Source organism: Tursiops truncatus, chromosome 3, assembly GCF_011762595.2.
Source record: "Tursiops truncatus isolate mTurTru1 chromosome 3, mTurTru1.mat.Y, whole genome shotgun sequence".
Lineage (NCBI taxonomy): Eukaryota > Metazoa > Chordata > Mammalia > Artiodactyla > Delphinidae > Tursiops > Tursiops truncatus.
In genome coordinates, this window is record NC_047036.1 from 157,765,444 (window position 1) to 157,781,577 (window position 16,134).

General features: G+C 44.9%; 1 protein-coding gene across 2 annotated transcripts in view; it reads right to left on the reverse strand.

Annotated features, from left to right (window-relative positions):
• AKAP8L (A-kinase anchoring protein 8 like) overlaps window positions 1-13,596 on the reverse strand; it is a 30,131-nt gene extending 16,535 nt beyond the window's left edge. The window contains exons 1-5 of one of the 2 annotated variants that reach the window (XM_019951190.3): window positions 13,454-13,596; window positions 6,721-6,795; window positions 733-765; window positions 378-435; window positions 195-275 (exon numbers count right to left, since the gene is read on the reverse strand). In XM_019951190.3, the coding sequence (XP_019806749.1) occupies window positions 195-275; window positions 378-435; window positions 733-765; window positions 6,721-6,795; window positions 13,454-13,466 (260 nt within the window). In that variant the 5' untranslated portion in view covers window positions 13,467-13,596. Of the gene's footprint in view, window positions 1-194; window positions 436-732; window positions 766-6,720; window positions 6,796-13,453 lie in introns of both variants that reach the window. The other variant, XM_019951189.3, reaches the window with a different exon arrangement.
• Between the last annotated feature and the right edge of the window lie 2,538 nt (window positions 13,597-16,134).

Here is a 16,134-nt window from a genome sequence, read left to right on the forward strand (position 1 = left end):
GGTGGAGGGAGGAGGGGACACAGGCCAAAGAAGGGAAGTGCACTGGACCCCAAGCAGTCTCTGGGAAGCCCCGACAGCAGAGCAAAGAAGGAGAAAGCAGACGTAAGAGGCAGTTCAGAAGAGGGAGACGCCAAGGGGCAATAGGCAGGAGGTGACCCTGCAGAGCCTCAGCACCTAGGCAGGTGTCCACTCACCTTTCTCCACCTGAGCCGTACACGCCTCCTTGTATCATGTCTGTCTCCAAATGCGGCACCATATCTAAGCGTTGGTTAATTCTGGACAAAACGGAATCAGCACTGGCACTACCCATGGCACTAGGGTTTGCATTTGTGTCAGAGCTAGGCATTTCCCAAGAGTTTGAAGTGGCCATACCATACCCATAGTTGGTGGTGTTATCCTGGCCATAGCCATAGCCATAACCATAGTTCTCGTAGCCTGCAATGAGGGAGACAGAAAGACAGACAAGATGGAGGGGGCGAGGAGAGACAGACAAACACGGAGACAAGGACACCTTCGGTCACAGAGACAAGACTGGATCTTAGCCACCTAAGGCTGGCTGGGCCCTAGTTCATACTAATAAGGCCTCCTGGGAAGGAGTAGCCAGCTCCAGGGTACCTGGGACCCCCAAAGGCGACCCCCACCCCAAAACCTTGGCTAAGCTGGGCAGTGGCAGAAAGACTCAACCAGTTCAATCCCAAGGGAGAGGAGAATGATCATGGGTATAATACTTGCCTCTGTTTGTCCCAGAGCTCCAAGTTCCATATCCTACAAAAAGTAAAAGAACAATTACACCTATAATTGCTTACAATACAGTAAGAGTTTAATTCAGGCACAAAGACAACGATTCCTAGAACCTGAGCGGTTACAGGAGACTGAACCTCCCCTAATTGAGAAGCCTTGAGCTTGAGAGCACTACATAAATGACCCAGGCCACCTGCTGCCCTGGTGCCTGACCTTTCGTGGTTCTGACCATCTGCTATTTAAGGAACCTCCCATTCCTAACACTCTCAGCTAAGGAATTTGGCTCCTATACGCCTTCCTTAAAAAGCCAGAATTGGGGGCTTCCCTGGTGGCGCAGTGGTTGAGAGTCCGCCTGCCGATGCAGGGGACACGGGTTCGTGCCCCGGTCCAGGAAGATCCCACATGCCGCGGAGCGGCTGGGCCCATGAGCCATGGCCGCTGAGCCTGCGCGTCCGCAGGCTCCGCGACGGGAGAGGCCACAACAGTGAGAGGCCCGCGTACCACAAAAAAAAAAAAAAAAAAAAAAGCCAGTATTGGAAGATTACTCTTGCCCCTGGCTAAGCACCAATCAGAGGAGGAGGAGAGCAGTTTCCAGTGCCTTACACCGACACTGTGCTGTACAAGAAGCTCAGCACAGAGCTCATAGCCACTCTGAAATCGTGTCAATCAAATCACCCGACAAAGCCATATGGAGCAGAGAAACTGACTGCTCTAGTCCCTTAAATGTCTGTCTTAACAGGGAGAACCACCAAACACTTGAATTGTGAGTGTGCTGTGCTGGAACACATAAGCAGAGGGGGACAAAACACCACTCCCAGCTTGAGAAAAGCTGTTGAGAAAACAATCTGGATTATAAACTAAATATGCTTTGGATTTTATTACAGCATGTAAGAAAAATTCATTCCTTCAGAAACATAAAGCCACTGAAAACTGACAAAGTGCAAAGCCAAGAGGGACCTCTGAGTCAAGCAGACATGTTTCTTTCCCAAGGGAGTCCATTAGAACAGGTGACTGCTTTTCCAGCGCCTTGGGTGAGACCTCAGAGTTACCTGCTACTCCACACTGTCTACCCTGCAGACAGACAGGTCAGGCTCATCCCAGGGCAGGGGACCAAGCTCAGTGAGACGGCAGTGTGATGAACAACAGAATCCAGCCACAGGAAAGCAATACTGCATACACTGAGAAGATGAATCAGAATGAAGGGGGGTGGGGGCAGGCTGAGATCCTACACTCAGGCTCCTCCTCAATCCACTGCACAAACGAATGGGGAGACACTGGAAACCAGCAAGGAACTTTAGACGAACACTACTTTAATGAACCGTGGGCATGCTAGAGCTCACAAAGCAAAAATCCTCTTCAGCTGGGGAAACCAAAGCAAGGGCTTCTCATTCGTTTGTTTATTCAAGAATTATCATGCTCAGAGGACACAGAACAGAGGCTGGCAGTCCTGGGCACTCCTCAGGCCCAGAGCACTGTGTGTTAAAGGAGACACTAAGTAATTAGAGCAGCAAGGGACAGCAGCTGGACATCATGTAAGGAGTGAGTGGTGAAAGAGGCGTTCTTACAGGCAGAAGAAAGGCTGGCAGAGCCATACAAGGAATAATGCACTTAGTCCCAGCAGCTAACAAGAGCCTGGCCACATGGCTGTTTGCACCCAGGACAGTGGACACTAGCTATTCAAAAAGAGACAGGACTGGGAGGCAAATGCAGACCCATCAGGGTTATGCTTGTGAGGCCAGAATAGGATGTCCCTGCCCCACCCCAGGCTTCTGCTACTGAGGACTTGCCAGAACGAGCAAAGAAGCACAAGGAGAGGAAGCAGGAGTGAGCATTAACGCTAAACACAAGGACAGGTTGGTGGCTCCTATGACAGGGGCAGGCAAGCACTCCCTATGTGCTACTTGCTATGCCCAGAGCAACCTAGACTCCCTGATGGGCTCCCCAACCAGGTCCCTTTTTTGGGGGGGGCGGAAATCTTTGTCTACACTATGTTCTTTGGCGACTCCCTGAGACCTGACCCTTGCAGAAGAACATCGGAACTAACTTCCATCCACAGAGATGAGACCAGAGTTGACAAAAGAGAATTTTAAGAATATAATTTATTTTAAAAAGGAAACAACAAAAAAAGAGAGAGTAAAGAAAAGGAGACAGTCGTAGTAAACAAAAAAGAGCAAAAGTAGAAAACAATGTAGGGACCTCCCTGGTGGCGCAGTGGTTAAGAATCCGCCTGCCAGATGGACCTACAGTCTGTCATACAGAGTGAAGTAAGTCAGAAAGAGAAAAACAAATACCATATGCTAACACATATATATGGAATCTAAGGAAAAAAAAAAAAGGTCATGAAGAACCTAGGGGCAAGACGGGAATAAAGACACAGACCTACTAGAGAATGGACTTGAGGATATGGGGAGGGGGAAGGGTAAGCTGTGACAAAGTGAGACAGTGGCATGGACATATATACACTACCAAACGTAAAATAGCTAGCTAGTGGGAAGCAGCCGCATAGCACAAGGAGATCAGCTCAGTGCTTTGTGACCACCTAGAGGGGTGGGATAGGGAGGGTGGGAGGGAGGGAGACGCAAGAGGGAAGAGATATGGGAACATATGTATATATATAATTGATTCACTTTGTTATAAAGCAGAAACTAACACACCATTGTAAAGCAATTATACTCCAATAAAGATATTAAAAACAAGAAAAAAAAGAATCCGCCTGCCAATGCAGGGGACACAGTTCGATCGTTGGTCTGGGAAGATCCCACATGCTGCGGAGCAACTAAGCCCGTGCACCACAACTACTGAGCCCACAAACCTAGAGCCCACGCTCCACACAAGAGAAGCCACTGCAATGAGAAGCCTGTGCACCGCAACTAGAGAAAGCCTGTGCGCAGCAATGAAGACCCAACACAACCAAAAATAAATAAATTAAAAATAAAAAAAGAACACAATGTAAACATTCAACTTTAAGGTAATAGTTAATCAGAACAGATTATAGCCAACCTACTCAGTGAGATCACATAGGCATCAAAAAAGAATCTAAGCCTTATGCTGCACAAGGAAATGCTTCTAACAGTAAGCAAAACAAAACCGTAGACACAATTCTAGCCACCTGCAAGTTATTCAACTACCTAAAGTAACTATGCTGACAAAAGTTAAATATAAAATGGTGGGATCTTGGTTGACTGTTTTTCAAAATGTTACTTAAATGCTATTATATTATTCTTGCAATCTGATCCAGAAGGAAAAGTAAAAATATACCTATTGCTTCACAATATGATTGTCTATGTAAAACTACTCCAAAAAATCTACAAAAAAGAGTTACTAGTGAATAAGTAAGCTAAGCAAGGTTTATTACAAGGTCAATATACAAAAATCAAATCTTTACATACCAGCAATGAACAACTGGAAACTGAATTTTTGAAAACTATCATATACCACAGCACTAAAGACATGAAATACTTAGCTGCAAATCTAACAAAATGTGTGCAAGATCTGTGTGTAAAAATCTACACCACTGGGGCTTCCCTAGTGGCGTAGTGGTTGAGAATCTGCCTGCCAGTGAAGGGGACACGGGTTCGAGAACTGGTCTGGGAAGATCCCATATGCCACGGGGCAACTGGGCCCGTGAGCCACAACTACTGAGCCTGCGCGTCTGGAGCCTGTGCTCCGCAACAAGAGAGGCCGTGACAGTGAGAGGCCCGCGCACCGCGATGAAGAGTGGCCCCCGCTCGCTGCAACTAGAGAAAGCCCTCACACAGAAACAAAGACCCAACACAGCCAAAAATAAATAAATAAAAATAAATAAATTTATATAAAAAAAAGAATGTACAGCTTCTCTTTAATTCCTAAATGAAGTGACCATATCACTTAAAAAACAAACAAACAAAAAAACTACACCACCAATGAAAGAAATCAAAGACCTGAACAAATGAAGTGGCATACTGTGTTCATGTACTGGAAGGCTTAATACTGTTAAGATTTCAATTCTCCCAAACTAATCTATAGATTTAAGACCATTCAACTCAAAATCTCAGCAGGAATTTTAATAGAAATTGACAAACTGATTCTAAAATTTATATGCAAAAACAAAGGAACTATAATATCCAAGTCAATTTTGGAAAAAGAACAAACCCAGAGGATTCACATTTACAAATTTCAAGACTTACTATAGTGATCAAGACAGCAAGGTACTATAGGAAATTCAGACTCAAAGATCAATGGAACTGAATTAGAGGCCAGATACAGACCCACACGTATATGTTCAATTAATTTTCAACAAAGGTAAAAAAGAATCTTGACCTATACTGCACACTTGGTAGAAATATTAACTCAAGTGGATCACAAAATAAAAGTAAAACCTAGGACTATGAAACACCTAAAAGAAAACTTAGGAGAAAATCTTTGTGGCCTTGGGCTAAGCATAAATTTCATAGATACACCACCAGAAATCACGATTTATTAAAGGAAGAATTGGGACTTCCCTGGCGGTCCAGTGGTTAACACCCTGCGCTGCCAATGCAGGGGGCACAGGTTTAATCCCTGGTCCGGGAACTAAGATCCCACATGCCGCGTGGTGCGGCCAAAAGACTTAAACAAACAAACAAAAACAAAGGAAAGACTGATGAATTGGACTTCATCAAAATGAAGAATTTGTATTCTTCCAAAGACACTATCAAGAGAATAAATAGATAAACTCCAGTCTGGGAGAAAATATTTGCAAATGGCACATCTGATAAAATGCTCTGTACCCAGAATATATAAACCTGAGGGAAAATAATTCAAAAATGATGTGTGATGTGGGACTATGTCTGATTCAAAGGGTTGAGGCAGGGAGGGCAGGACAGAGAAGACATGCAAACCAAGTTTCTCCTCATTTATGAACTCCTTGATACCTCCTTACTCATTTTCAGAACATTTTTTTAAAGTATTTTTAAAAATTAATTAATTAATTTATTTTTGGCTGCATTAGGGGTCTTCGTTACTGCAAGCAGGCTTTCTCTAGTTGTGGCGCACGGGCTTAGCTGCTCCGTGACACGTGGGATCTTCCCGGACCAGGGCACGAAACCTGTGTCCCCTGCATTGGCAGGCGGATTCTTAACCACTGCGCCACCAGGGAAGCCCAATTTTCAGAACATTTTAAGTCTCCCCCGCCCCCGCCCCAAGACTATCTGCTAATTCTTCAGGGAGCTTACTTATGTCCACTTAATCAGTGACTCCTGAGGGAATGTGACTGTGTAGGCTTACTCTTTCCCTAGACATTGGCAGTAAAACCAATAACCCATCTCAGTAACCAAGGCAAAATCCTTTAAAGAGGGCTCCTTCTTGACAGACAACTAGGATCACAGATCACAGAAGGACAGCTTTACTGGCAGTTCTGGGCTGCTGAAGGACACCAACAGACCATCTATGGATTCTGTCACGTGGCTACTTCTGAATTAGAGATTTAGTGTGTCTGTCCAGAGTTGAGAAATCAATGAGAAACCTTCTCTCAAACCTGTGTGTGAGGAGCCTGCTGGCCTGACTGTGACTCTAAAGGCCTGCTAGATTCAGACAGGCAGCCTCTCCCACACTGCAGTCTCATGCACTACCCTGGGGCTAAGTTAATGGCTTGGTTTCTGCTCAGACCAATCCTTTGGACTTTGATTGGCCATTCTCCTTCCCAGACCCTCAAGGGGATTTTCTGAAGCCAGATCTTTGTCACAGACCATAGGTACTTCTAAGAAAATGTCAAAGAGTCAAAGGAACAAATCTTTTACAGCCCCAAGAACTCCAGCTTGCTCAATAACAGACATCTTTCCCATAATTCCCCAAAGGGAAGCACTGGCTATTCTAAGAGCCCACCATACCATTTCACACAAGTTTGCCTTTGGAAAAGACAGTGTGACAGCAAAGTTAAAGGCAACTAATAAACACCAAATTGCTCTGCCACTAGAAGAAGGCAGAGCATGCACCCTCCAATTCCCAGGGGCCCACACTTACCATAATCACAGGTGGGTTGAGCAGTTGTGTCTGAGTATGTAGAATGCAATGTGGTTTCAGATCCCTGGACAAAGCCTAAACAGAGGTACAGTGTGGTTAATTTTCCCAAACAAGTTGCATGAAAATGATCTAAGACTACCTTTCAGTGGAGACTGGCTGGCAGACCCTCCCGTCACTGGAAAGCCACCAAAACCTCTAGCTTCTGAACGCTTTAATTACACCTCCAGAACATATTAACCAATGGAAAGGCAGGCTATGTTTAACTTGCTATGCCAGAAGAATTGCATAAACACTTTTAAACCTTCAAACTAGTATCCTGTTTTGATAAATGGATACCCAAATTATTCAGCTGAATGAGGAAAATATTTATATCAAATCACTGAAAGGTGAGCTCCAATTCAAAAAACAATGGGGGATCAGTTTTGAACAATGTTAAGGTAAATAATACCTCTTCCATTCCCCCAAATCTGAAGCCGAAACGGCTTTGTATTTTTCAGTTTTCCAATAAAAAAATGTGTGTATTACAATTACCTCTCAAAGGTAATTGTAATTTCAATTGCATTGGGGTTAGCATGTTGACATGGAATAAGTATTATAGATTATACATATAATTTCTTATCTTCTCAACTCTCATACTATTTCTCAATTTAAAATGAATTAGTACCAGGTAAGGAAAATCTGAACCTCTACCAGAAACTACTGCTCTCAAATGCTGATTATAACAGATTATGATGAATCCTGACACTATCTTTAAAACTACACGTTTAAAACATTTTTTAAATGATTTACACTTAGCACTGAAATTATGACAGACACCATAAGGGGCAATATTTGCCTGTTCCCATCAGCACCAACTCATGACCTAAAAATTAAAGCCAGAACCTCCAGTAGCTTATTTACAACAAAAGCACACACAAAGTACCTTTCCCTTGGTAGGCGTTCACATATTTGTTGACACTCTTCCATGTTCATTTCTTTTCTTTTTTCTTTTTTGGTATAATACTGAATGTTTATTCAAGACTAGTATATAAAACATTTACAAATAGTCCTGTGGAGGACTCACAAATATTTTAAGTTTAGGATGTGGATTTAACATTCACAGTGCATAAGGCAAAAGGTGTATCAACTATGTATCTTCAACTTAATGTGAAAGAGAATTTTACTTTAGCAAATACTTTCTTTACATTGAGGAAAATGTCCTTAAACATATCTTCTTTAATTTTAGTATACTCAGAGTAGGGGAAAAACAAGGTCTTTCTATACAGGTCTTTTTACAGGTCTCAAGAATTAAATAAAATTGACTCCACAGATCATGGTTAAGAAACACATGGTAAAGAATGGTTTCAAAATACTTATATTTTTGTTTTCAATTAAATAAATTCCCCCAAATTGATTTTCTTTAACAACAAATAGTCTTTATTCCACTTGATAACATTTTTCATGTTAAGCAACATTATATGCTTGTCCTCTTTAAACATTTAAAACAATTAGGACAGGGCTTCCCTGGTGGCGCAGTGGTTGAGAGTCCGCCTGCTGATGCAGGGGACACGGGTTCGTGCCCCGGTCCGGGAAGATCCCACATGCCGCAGAGCGGCTGGGCCCGTGAGCCATGGCCATGGCCGCTAAGCCTGCGCGTCCTAAGCCTGCGCGTCCGGAGCCTGTGCTCCGCAACGGGAGAGGCCACAACCGTGAGAGGCCCGCAAACCTCAAAAACAAAAAAAACACAAACAGAAAAAACAATTAGGACATAGAGGCATTATCTAAAGTTTCAAACTGATAGAGAAGTCAGTTTACACACCTTCATCTTATGATTAGTGAATAAAACAAGGTACATTCTTCTGTGAATGTAATGAGAAAAAGTACTCTTACAGCAATAAAGTAGCCCTCCCTCATTACCATTACTTTAATTCCACCACACAGAAGGCAAAGAAAACAATTCCAATACTTCAATATCTGCTAAGGATGATATATGGTCCTTGGAGTTTATGTATGTGTGGACACCCCCCCACACATACATCTATGTAAATATATATATAGCTGTATGTATTTAATCAATACAACTGGAAAGATCACATACAACCATGAAAAAATACAATAAAAGCAATAAATGAAAAACACTAAGTGAATAAAAGTTAACATAAGCCATAGGAGATTTCAGAAAAGGGACAGTCCCATGGATAAGAGATTAAGACTTCAAGGTGAAAGTGAGATTTGTTCTGAACCCTAAAGGACAACTGTAACTGTGAAAACCTGGGAGATGAAGGTAGGATATTCCAGCATCAGAACTGTGAATTAAGATTTTTAAAGACGCATGCTCACTAAAGCATTTCAGTAAAACAAAAATGGGAGACCACAGTGGAAGGGGGAAAAGAGCAATCTATGGAGGAGACCTCATATGCCTTTAAATTTGAACTCGATTCTGGAATTACCAATGAACGATTAATGGAATTTTAAACAAAGAAGTGATATGATCAAAGCAGCCCCTTCAGGTCAAAAGGCGGGTATGCAGGCAATACTGGACAAGGAAGAGGCTGAAGGCAGTAAGTCATAATCAAAATGGTTTGGGAGAAAGTGAGTGGGGAGGGGAAGGGAGGTCCAAGAGGGAGGGGATGTGTGTATGCGCATGGCTGATTCACTTCACAGTGCAGCAGAAACCAACACATCATGTTCATTTCTTAAGACGGAAGCAACAAAGATGACAGCCAACAACTTAACAAGTGTTTCCCCTGCAGGGTGCTAAGAGCTTTATCTGCATTATTTCATTTCATCCTCACCACAGCCAACAAAAGGAACAGGGCCAAGACCCTTACCCTGCAATTCCAAAAAGGACTCAAAACCAAACCCTGCAATTCCAAAAAGGTCTGAAAACCAAGTGTTCTCCTCAAATGTGGTGTCAACACTCATTTTGGGGCAAAACTGACCTGTGAGGATATTTTTTATCTTTCTTCATTTAATTACAAGGTGCTGCCCCAGACCCCAGTGCAGGTGCTGTGGAATGTCCTCTCAAGCTAGAATTCCAAAACACACCCAGCTCCAAGGGTTTCAAATAAGGATCAGTGGACCCACACTTTATCTTTACTTCCCAGAGGAGAGAAGTGAGACTGGGCATTGGGGAATGAGAGAGCCAGTGAGAGAAGTATACAAATCCAACATTTTTTACCTTCCCTAATTAAAGAGGGCACACTGGAATAGATTCCCTCCAGGGACCCAAGACCTTCCTGAGATACTTAAATCTTAACCCTTGATAATCAATAACTGTACACAAGAAACACTGAAAGCATTCTAAAGATGGTTGACCTGTGGGGAAGGCTCACAGGGTAAAAAGTACCTTACACGGGGCTTTTCCACCGTTTGCTCAACTAGCTTCTGGAAACTCGTCTGTTCAGCAATACTGCCACTGGCAAAATGGCTCCAGACTTTAGGTAATGTGGTTGGTATGTACTGCAGCTGCAACTGGAACCTACCACAAGCTAACAGAAATACATACTAGAACCCAGTACACGAAAGCCATGGAGCAAAAGATCTATGTATATTCAGGGGAGAGGGGGCCTGATTCTCCCCGGGGAGAAAGGAAAGACAATCCATCAAACCTTCAGAGCTCAACGGCAAACTGCTCTAGTCCTGTCCTCCCCACATTAATATTCTTTTCCACAATACTGTCTCCAGGGCAGGACCTTCCTTAGCCAGTTATGCTCCAATTATGAACAAATTCTTGTCTGGCTGCGATATCGTTCTCTTCTTAGTTCAATTTACCAGCTTGATAAACTCCGAGTAAAAAAAATACAATAAGCTCTGAGTGAAAAAATAAAATAAGCAAGTTTTTGGTCATATAAAGTGAAAGGTCAGACCATGGATTTATAACTCTGTATCATAGCCCCTCCCTCTTGGCCAGCCTCTCTGACATCTTTTTTGCTCAAAAATACACAAAGCTTCTCAGTTTTATTCTTTTCCTTCTTTTTTTAGAAGGGGATTCTTTGAAGAAATGATATTAAGTGACAAAAATTAGAGGACAATTGGAACTGGGTTAGGTTGCCCCCAACCTTTACCATCCGGTGATAACCAGCCTCCAAGTTGGCCTCCAATGATTCTTGCCTCCAGACATTATGTTGTCTCTTCCCAAACTAATAGAGATAGCCAGTGTAACCAAAAAGGTATTGCAAAAATGACTGAGTGTGACTTCTGAGACTTCCACCTTGCTCTCTCTTAGATCATTCACTCTGGGGGAAATTAGCCAGCACAGAGTGAGTACCCTCTAGTAAGCCTGTGGAGAGGTCCAGATGGTATAGGAACCAACAGCCAGCACCAACCTGTCAGCCACATGAGTTTGAGTCACCTTCAGCCTGAGTCAAGCCTTCAGATGATTACAGTCCCAGCTAACATCCAAAATGTAACCTCATGAGAAATCCCAAGCCAGAACCATCCAGCTAAACCACCTGTGCATTCCTAACACACAGAAAATATGTGAGATAATAAATGTTCCTATAAAAAGATTAGTAGCATTTCAGACCTTTGTTTGAAGACCTGATTCTGAATTTTTGTCCTGTTTTTCCACTGCTCCAATCTCCCCCCCTCAGTGCTGGAGATGGAACATTCTTTCTCAAGTACACATAAAGAAACTAGGTTCAAAAAATGGACAAGTTATCAAAAAGATAAATTATTTTAATCACCTTCTATGCTTACTAATAATGGTAACATTTGTTTCAAGGCCTCCAGAAGTTCTCCTTACAGGCAAACAGTTGTCTGAAATGTGACATAAAATGCCTCTGACTTTATTTTTTGGCTGCACCGAACAGCATGTAGGGTCTTAGTTCCCTAACCAGGGATTGAACCCGTGTCCCCTGCAGTGCAAGCGTGGAGTCTTAATCACTGGACCACAGGGAAGTCCCTATATGCCTCTGACTTCGGTGGTCTGCTTCTTAAAAGGGAAAGACTCACATTATAAAGCTACTGTGGTCTTCAGTTGATCAAAATCAAGGAAAAACTAATCATTACCTCATTACCTTGGCTACCTCAGTGCCCACTCAAACCCAGAATTACAGCCTATAAGATGTGGAGTTGAAATTCAGAATTGGCCATTTGTGACCTCTCTAAACTCAGCTTCCTCGTCTATAAAAAAACAAATGGTCCATTATTAAGCTACCCCACAGGCCCCCACCATTTATCCCTGGTTTCTTCAGCAATCCTGCCCCTGATAACCACAGAACTGTCTTCCAGTTCTCAGTAAGATTTGGTGAAAAGGATCACATCTCAATTCCAGATATGTCAGCAACAACCCTACTGACTTTCCTCCTGAACCAGGAAGGATACACAAAGGCTAGGGCAGGGTTGCTCAACCTCGGCACTACTGATGTTTGGGGCCAGATAATTCTTTCCAGTGGGGCCATCCTGTGCACTGTAGGATGTTTAGCAGCATTCCTGGTCTCTATCCACTAGATGCACTAGTAGCACTCCCACCCCAAGAAGTGAAAACCAAAAATGTCTCCAAACATTGCCAGTGTCCCCTGGAGGGCAAAATTGCCCCCGGTTGAGAACCACTGGGCTAAGGGATGGTTGCTTTAAAAACTGGAGTTCTTGCCAAGCTCCTGACCTGGAGGGCTAACACTACCTTCTTGTCTAGGCCAATATAAAGCAGCCTATAGAGCAGCCCCAGAGGCTCAGGTTCCATTCTCAGTCCTAAAAACATTCCAAGTAGAATGCTGGTTGCCCAACAACCACACATGCTCACGCCTGTAATACCCGCATTACAAGGGAGGCTCTTGGCTGAGAAGCCTCATCAGCTATTCCCAAGGCAAACCCAGGCAGCCTCTGAATTCATCCAGGGATGATTTGAAATCACCCAAGCATATCCTATGGCCCCTTCTCTAATCTCATCATCCCCCCTTCTCCCCTTAGCTCAAGTCCCACTGATCGCCTTGGCTGATCTTTAACAAGTCAGGCAGCTCCTGCCACTGCGTCTTTATGTCGAAGGCCCCCTGATATCCTTTACTCCCTCATTCCATTCAGGTCTCTGCTCAAATGTCACCTCTTCAGAGGTCCCCAACCACCCCATGTTATACAGCGACCCCCTCAAGGTACTGACCAGCCCACGATATATACTATGTTTGTAACCCCGACACGATGAATTTGACAGGTGTGGAATGAGTTAACGCGGAAGCTAGCCATTCCCCACAAGGCTCAGGCTCAGTCCCTAAGGACGCGAGATTCCCATTCGGCCCAAAGCCTTCATATATTGATTTACTCATCCCCCCGCCGGGCCTGGCGCCTCTCCCAGCCTGAGGCAGATAAAAGCGGGGGATGATGCGGGCAGCTGCGGCATCTGCACGGAAACTGCGCGGGAAACAGTATGGCAATGGCGACTGCAGCCGAGTCAGCAGACTGACCTGAAGGGCCGAGGCCTGAGAAAGGGCGACCTGAGGCGTCGAGGACCCAGGGGGCTGGGCCAGGAACGGAAGAGACATCTCAGGCGCCGAGGCCAAGGCCCACGGACACAGACGACAGAAGCCAAGACTTCTGGCGGCCGGGAGCCGGGATCCAAGGTTGCCAACACAGAGAACTAAGACGCCTAGACGTGAGGGGCGCGAAACTGAGGCGACGGGCCTGCGGCGCCATTTTGCGACCGCAGAGAGGGCAGTGTCCAAGCCCCGGGGGAGGCACGGACGAGCCCGGCGCGGCTCTGGCACATCCCTGTCCCTCCCCTCCCGGACCCGACCCCACACCACCCTGCCGGGCCCACCTGTGTAGCTCATGGCAGTAGCGATGCTGCACCCGAAGACTCAGGCAGCCGCTCCACGCGTCAGAGGCCGCGAAAGCGGCGACAATCCCCCGGCCTCCTTCTACACACAACTGAGCCCCGCCTCCCGACCGCATTGGCTCGCTCCGGACCTTGCTTCACGCCTATTGGATAGCCCCGCTGTCCATCTCGAAATGTCCTTATGCCAGTGGCTGAAGGTGGTGCCAATTTCGTGAGAGCCCCACCCTATTCCCGCCTTCCGTTATCCCGGGACCACGGTGATTGGCTCAGAGGAGACGGCCTGGAGGTGGAATCCTGTGGAGTTCGAAGGGGCGGAGCTGTGCACTACGGAAAGACCTGAGGCCCAAGCGCAGTCAGGCTGGAGACGGGCCTGTGCCCTGGAGGCCGGCAGGAGGGAACCGGATCTAACAGCGCAGGGCACACCTCCAATCCCGGATCTGCCATGGGGGTGCTGTGCCAACCTATGCTCTTTCCTAACTTCTCTGGCCTTGAGCTCGAAAACGAATACGGGAAAACCACGTTGGAGTGAAAATTACAACTAAGCGCCAAACAAGATACTGGGCACACGTTCAAATACGTGAGATAATGTATGCAAATAATTCAGTCCGGTGCCGGGTGCTCTAAAGAAATGTTACATTTTGTTATCCACCGTTTCATAATGATAACAAGTATATAGCATGTTTATATTATATACTTAATAACTATATTTGTATGATCATTTCAAATGCCCCCTCATATCTGTGAGGAAATTTTTTAAAACTCCCTCTTAAAAGATAAGAAAACTGAGGCTTGGAATTCATGAACTTGCTCAGGGTCCTTGACACTTAAAGTGTCAAAGCTGGAACTACCCCTCTACACCCCTCTCGGTTTCTTCTGGACTTCAGAGATCCTGCATTAAGTAGCCCAGCCAGGCTCCAGCTCTCTCCTCAGCACCCTCACTGGGATGTGTGGAATACACTGTCAGAGACATTTCATAACTTCTAAGAGATGACTTGCCAGAGCTACAGACACTGAAAATCATACTCAATCGTGCTTGTGAAAATTCAAGTTGTACGACTTTTACATTTTTTCTTGTTTTACTTATACTGCTACTGGGACTTCCCTGGTGGTCCAGTGGTTACAACTCCGTGCTCCCAATGCAGAGAGCACGGGTTCGATCCCTGGTCAGGGAACTAAGTTCCCGCATCCTAAGATCCTGCATGCCGCACCACATGGCCAAAAAAATAAGTTTTAAAAAAAAAGTATGCTGCTGCTCACTTTTTGATATTAAGGAATTGCCCATTTCTTTAGTTTAACGATGGCACTTTCTTTTTCCGATGGCACTTTTTAAAGTCCATATCCGGGCTTCCCTGGTGGCGCAGTGGTTGAGAGTCCGCCTGCCAATGCAGGGGACACGGTTTCGTGCCCCGGTCCAGGAAGATCCCACATGCCGCAGAGCGGCTGCGCCCCGTGAGCCATGGCCGCTGAGCCTGCGCGTCCGGAGCCTGTGCTCTACAACGGGGGAGGCCACAACATGAGAGGCCCGCGAACCGCAAAAAAAATAAATAAATAAAAAGTAAAAAATAAAGTCCATATCCTTCAGAGAAATATGCTGAAACATTAATATATTAATTGATCTGATGACCAGGATGTGCTTCACCGTAATTCAGATGGAGGAAAGAGGAGGGCATGGAGGGCTTATAGCTGAAGACATTGGTCATGAGTTTATAACTGATGAGTAGATGACGGTTCATTTTACTATTCCACTTTTGTGTGGTTAGAATTCTCCATGATAAAATGTTTTAACAACTCCTCCAAAAATGGGCCTCATGCAGAATTTGCTGCCACATGGGAGAAGGTTCACGATGCACTGATAAACTCCATATATGAAGTACATAAATCTCTGATTAATGTGCACTCCAGTTGTGGGGCTAATTTCAGCGTCACCCTCAAGGATGCCTGCCTGCCCTCCAAACTAAGGCAGGGCCCCAGGACATCTCTCCTGGATCCCATAGCTTCCCTCACAGCATGTACCAAAGCCATATTTTACCCTCATTTGCCAACTTCATTAGAGAGGCAGTAAAACTGCTTACGAGAAGGGGTGTGCTCACAAGTGTCAGGAAAAGATCCCTTTGTGGCAATTGTATTCAACCCTTTCAAGGACTGACATAGCTATCACGGCACAACTGTGGGTGGGGAAGGGCCTCCCACATTACTTTGTTAGCTCTTGCATAGTTTGAACTTTTTTTTTCATCCAGCTTACATCACTTTTAAAAACTTACTGGGTTTTTTAAACTAATTTATAAAAAGTTGAAAGAGGAGGTGCTCTCATCCCAGGAGATGCCCTACCGGCTTTCAAAGTCTCACACATGCCCACCCACAGCGTTGGTTAGACGTTAAGTAATAGAGGCCTTCTTCCACCAGGCAAGATGTGTGTCCTGATTTCACACGAAAAGAAAAGCCAAGTGTGCAGGCCAAGACTACTCTTGAGGGCATACTATCACAGCTTGTTAGCCCCTCCTTCCCAGCCAGGGGCATGGTGGGGGACCCAGGATAGTAGGGTTGGGGGTGGAGGAGGCCTCTGCCCCATGAGGTCATTTCTACTTTCTAGCCCTTGGCTGTTTAAGTGAAAATGATGAGCTGAGAAACCACATGCAATAAACAAGAAGGAGCAGCCAACAAAA